Genomic DNA, 1,684 nt, shown 5'->3' with positions numbered 1-1,684 from the left:
GCCTTCCCAATTTTGAACCATGCAGTGCTTCCTTGCTCTGTTCTGATGACTGCCTCTTGGTTCAAGATATAAGCTATCAGATCAAGGGCTAGACAATGGGAGATAGATGTTGAGGGGAGTGGGTAGAAGTGGAGGCGTATCTTGATGGACGGTGGAGCAAAGAAATAAGTGGGTCAGGACAGTTGTGCCAAGGGAAGGGACAACACCAAAACTAATGGTTAATTCCACAATAAGGGATATATTTTCACTTTTTCTGTAAAATGCTTATCTGTTGGATACTTCTCTAAATCTGAACATTCAGATTAAGACACACTAGGAAGTAGGACTGGCCATCCACTTCCAAAATAGCAGGCCTCTGAAAACCCTATGTAAAACATCTCAGTGTAGGGAGTGATTAAAACCAATCATTCTAAAAAACAAAACAAAACAAAAAAAACAAACGTTTTTCTTGGGATTTGTACTAAAGTTTTCCAAGCATGCTGGTTTTCTATTCAACAACTCCTAAACATTACATGTTGGGATATTGACTATAATTCCTATACTGTAACAGGAATCTTTCTAGTTCCTCTTTATGTTTCTCATTTCCATTCTTCCTTTTTTCCTATCCTTTTCCCCCTTCTAAACTCTAACTGTGGGCAAATGCTGCCATTCATATCTTATATGGTTGATCATTCTAAAGGAATCACTTTTGAAGTATAAAAAAAGGCAATCAGCCACAGAAACAAGAAGTCCAGATGGAAGAAGACAGATGTCATGCCATTTGAAGATAGCCAAGAAGCACAAGAACAGAAACTGAAGAGAGTTCAGGACCTCCCCTAGAGCCAGCACAAAAAGTCTTCCCTTTGAAACACTGACGTAGACTGAATTTAGACTTTTAAAGTGATGAGGAAGTAAATCCCTCATCAAAGCCACTCACACTTGTATTATTGCTTTTGCAGCAGCTCTAAGCAACTAAAACACGTACCTTCAATGTGAACTCATGTGTTGGCTTCCCAATTTTGTCCTCGGCCTCCACACTATACTCTCGAGCCAGGGGCACGGTTGGACGATAGAGGCGCCAGTGTTTCTCTCCTTCCAGCTGCAGGATGAAAACCTAGAGCCACAAGACCCAGGAGTATCAGAGCTTCCAGCACCTCATGCAGCAATGTGCTTCTAGAATTATAGCTCTCAAAGGACTTAGACAAATAAGTTTCAGATTACAAACAATAATAAAGGATCAAAAATCCATTTCCTTCTGCATTTACAAATAATTATAACCCCAATGGTGAACATATATGCATTCTTTCTATTTTCTTAGAGCCTCCCTGCGGTCTTTATACTTCACTATCATATTCTTTTAATAATTCTATCAGACAGCTGAAAGCCCATAATCTCTGGTGGAAAAGCCAAGCTTAGATTGTGCCAAATGTCTAAAATCTGGAATGTTGAAAGGGTCTCCACAGATAAGAAAACCAAGCTTTTTATCCATCATTCAGGCAAAGACAGCATTCTATTTTTTTTTTTTTACTTTTTTAAATAATTTAAATGAAAGTTTACAAAGACTTAGGGTTTCCAGTCATTCATTGTTGTACTTTTCTCCCTGCCTACCACCCTACCCCCAATTAACTCTTCTTGAAAAGAAAAAGAAAAAAACTCTTTCATTGTTATGTGATCCCTCCCCCCAAGCCCCCTCCACTATGCAGCC

At 39.1% G+C, this 1,684-nt stretch overlaps 1 protein-coding gene across 2 annotated transcripts in view; it reads right to left on the bottom strand.

The window, feature by feature from the left end:
* Positions 1-1,684, bottom strand: part of MINA (MYC induced nuclear antigen) — a 33,327-nt gene that overhangs the window by 25,279 nt on the left and 6,364 nt on the right. For both annotated transcript variants that reach the window (XM_006903122.1, XM_006903123.1), the window contains exon 3: positions 965-1,093. In XM_006903122.1, the coding sequence (XP_006903184.1) occupies positions 965-1,093 (129 nt within the window). The remainder of the gene's footprint in view (positions 1-964; positions 1,094-1,684) is intronic.

This window comes from Elephantulus edwardii, unplaced genomic scaffold, assembly GCF_000299155.1.
Source record: "Elephantulus edwardii isolate Elephantulus edwardi_28Jun2011 unplaced genomic scaffold, EleEdw1.0 scaffold00513, whole genome shotgun sequence".
In the NCBI taxonomy this organism is placed as follows: Eukaryota; Metazoa; Chordata; class Mammalia; order Macroscelidea; family Macroscelididae; genus Elephantulus; species Elephantulus edwardii.
Note: the sequence above shows the minus strand (reverse complement) of the source record. Positions and strands in the feature narration are given on the sequence as shown.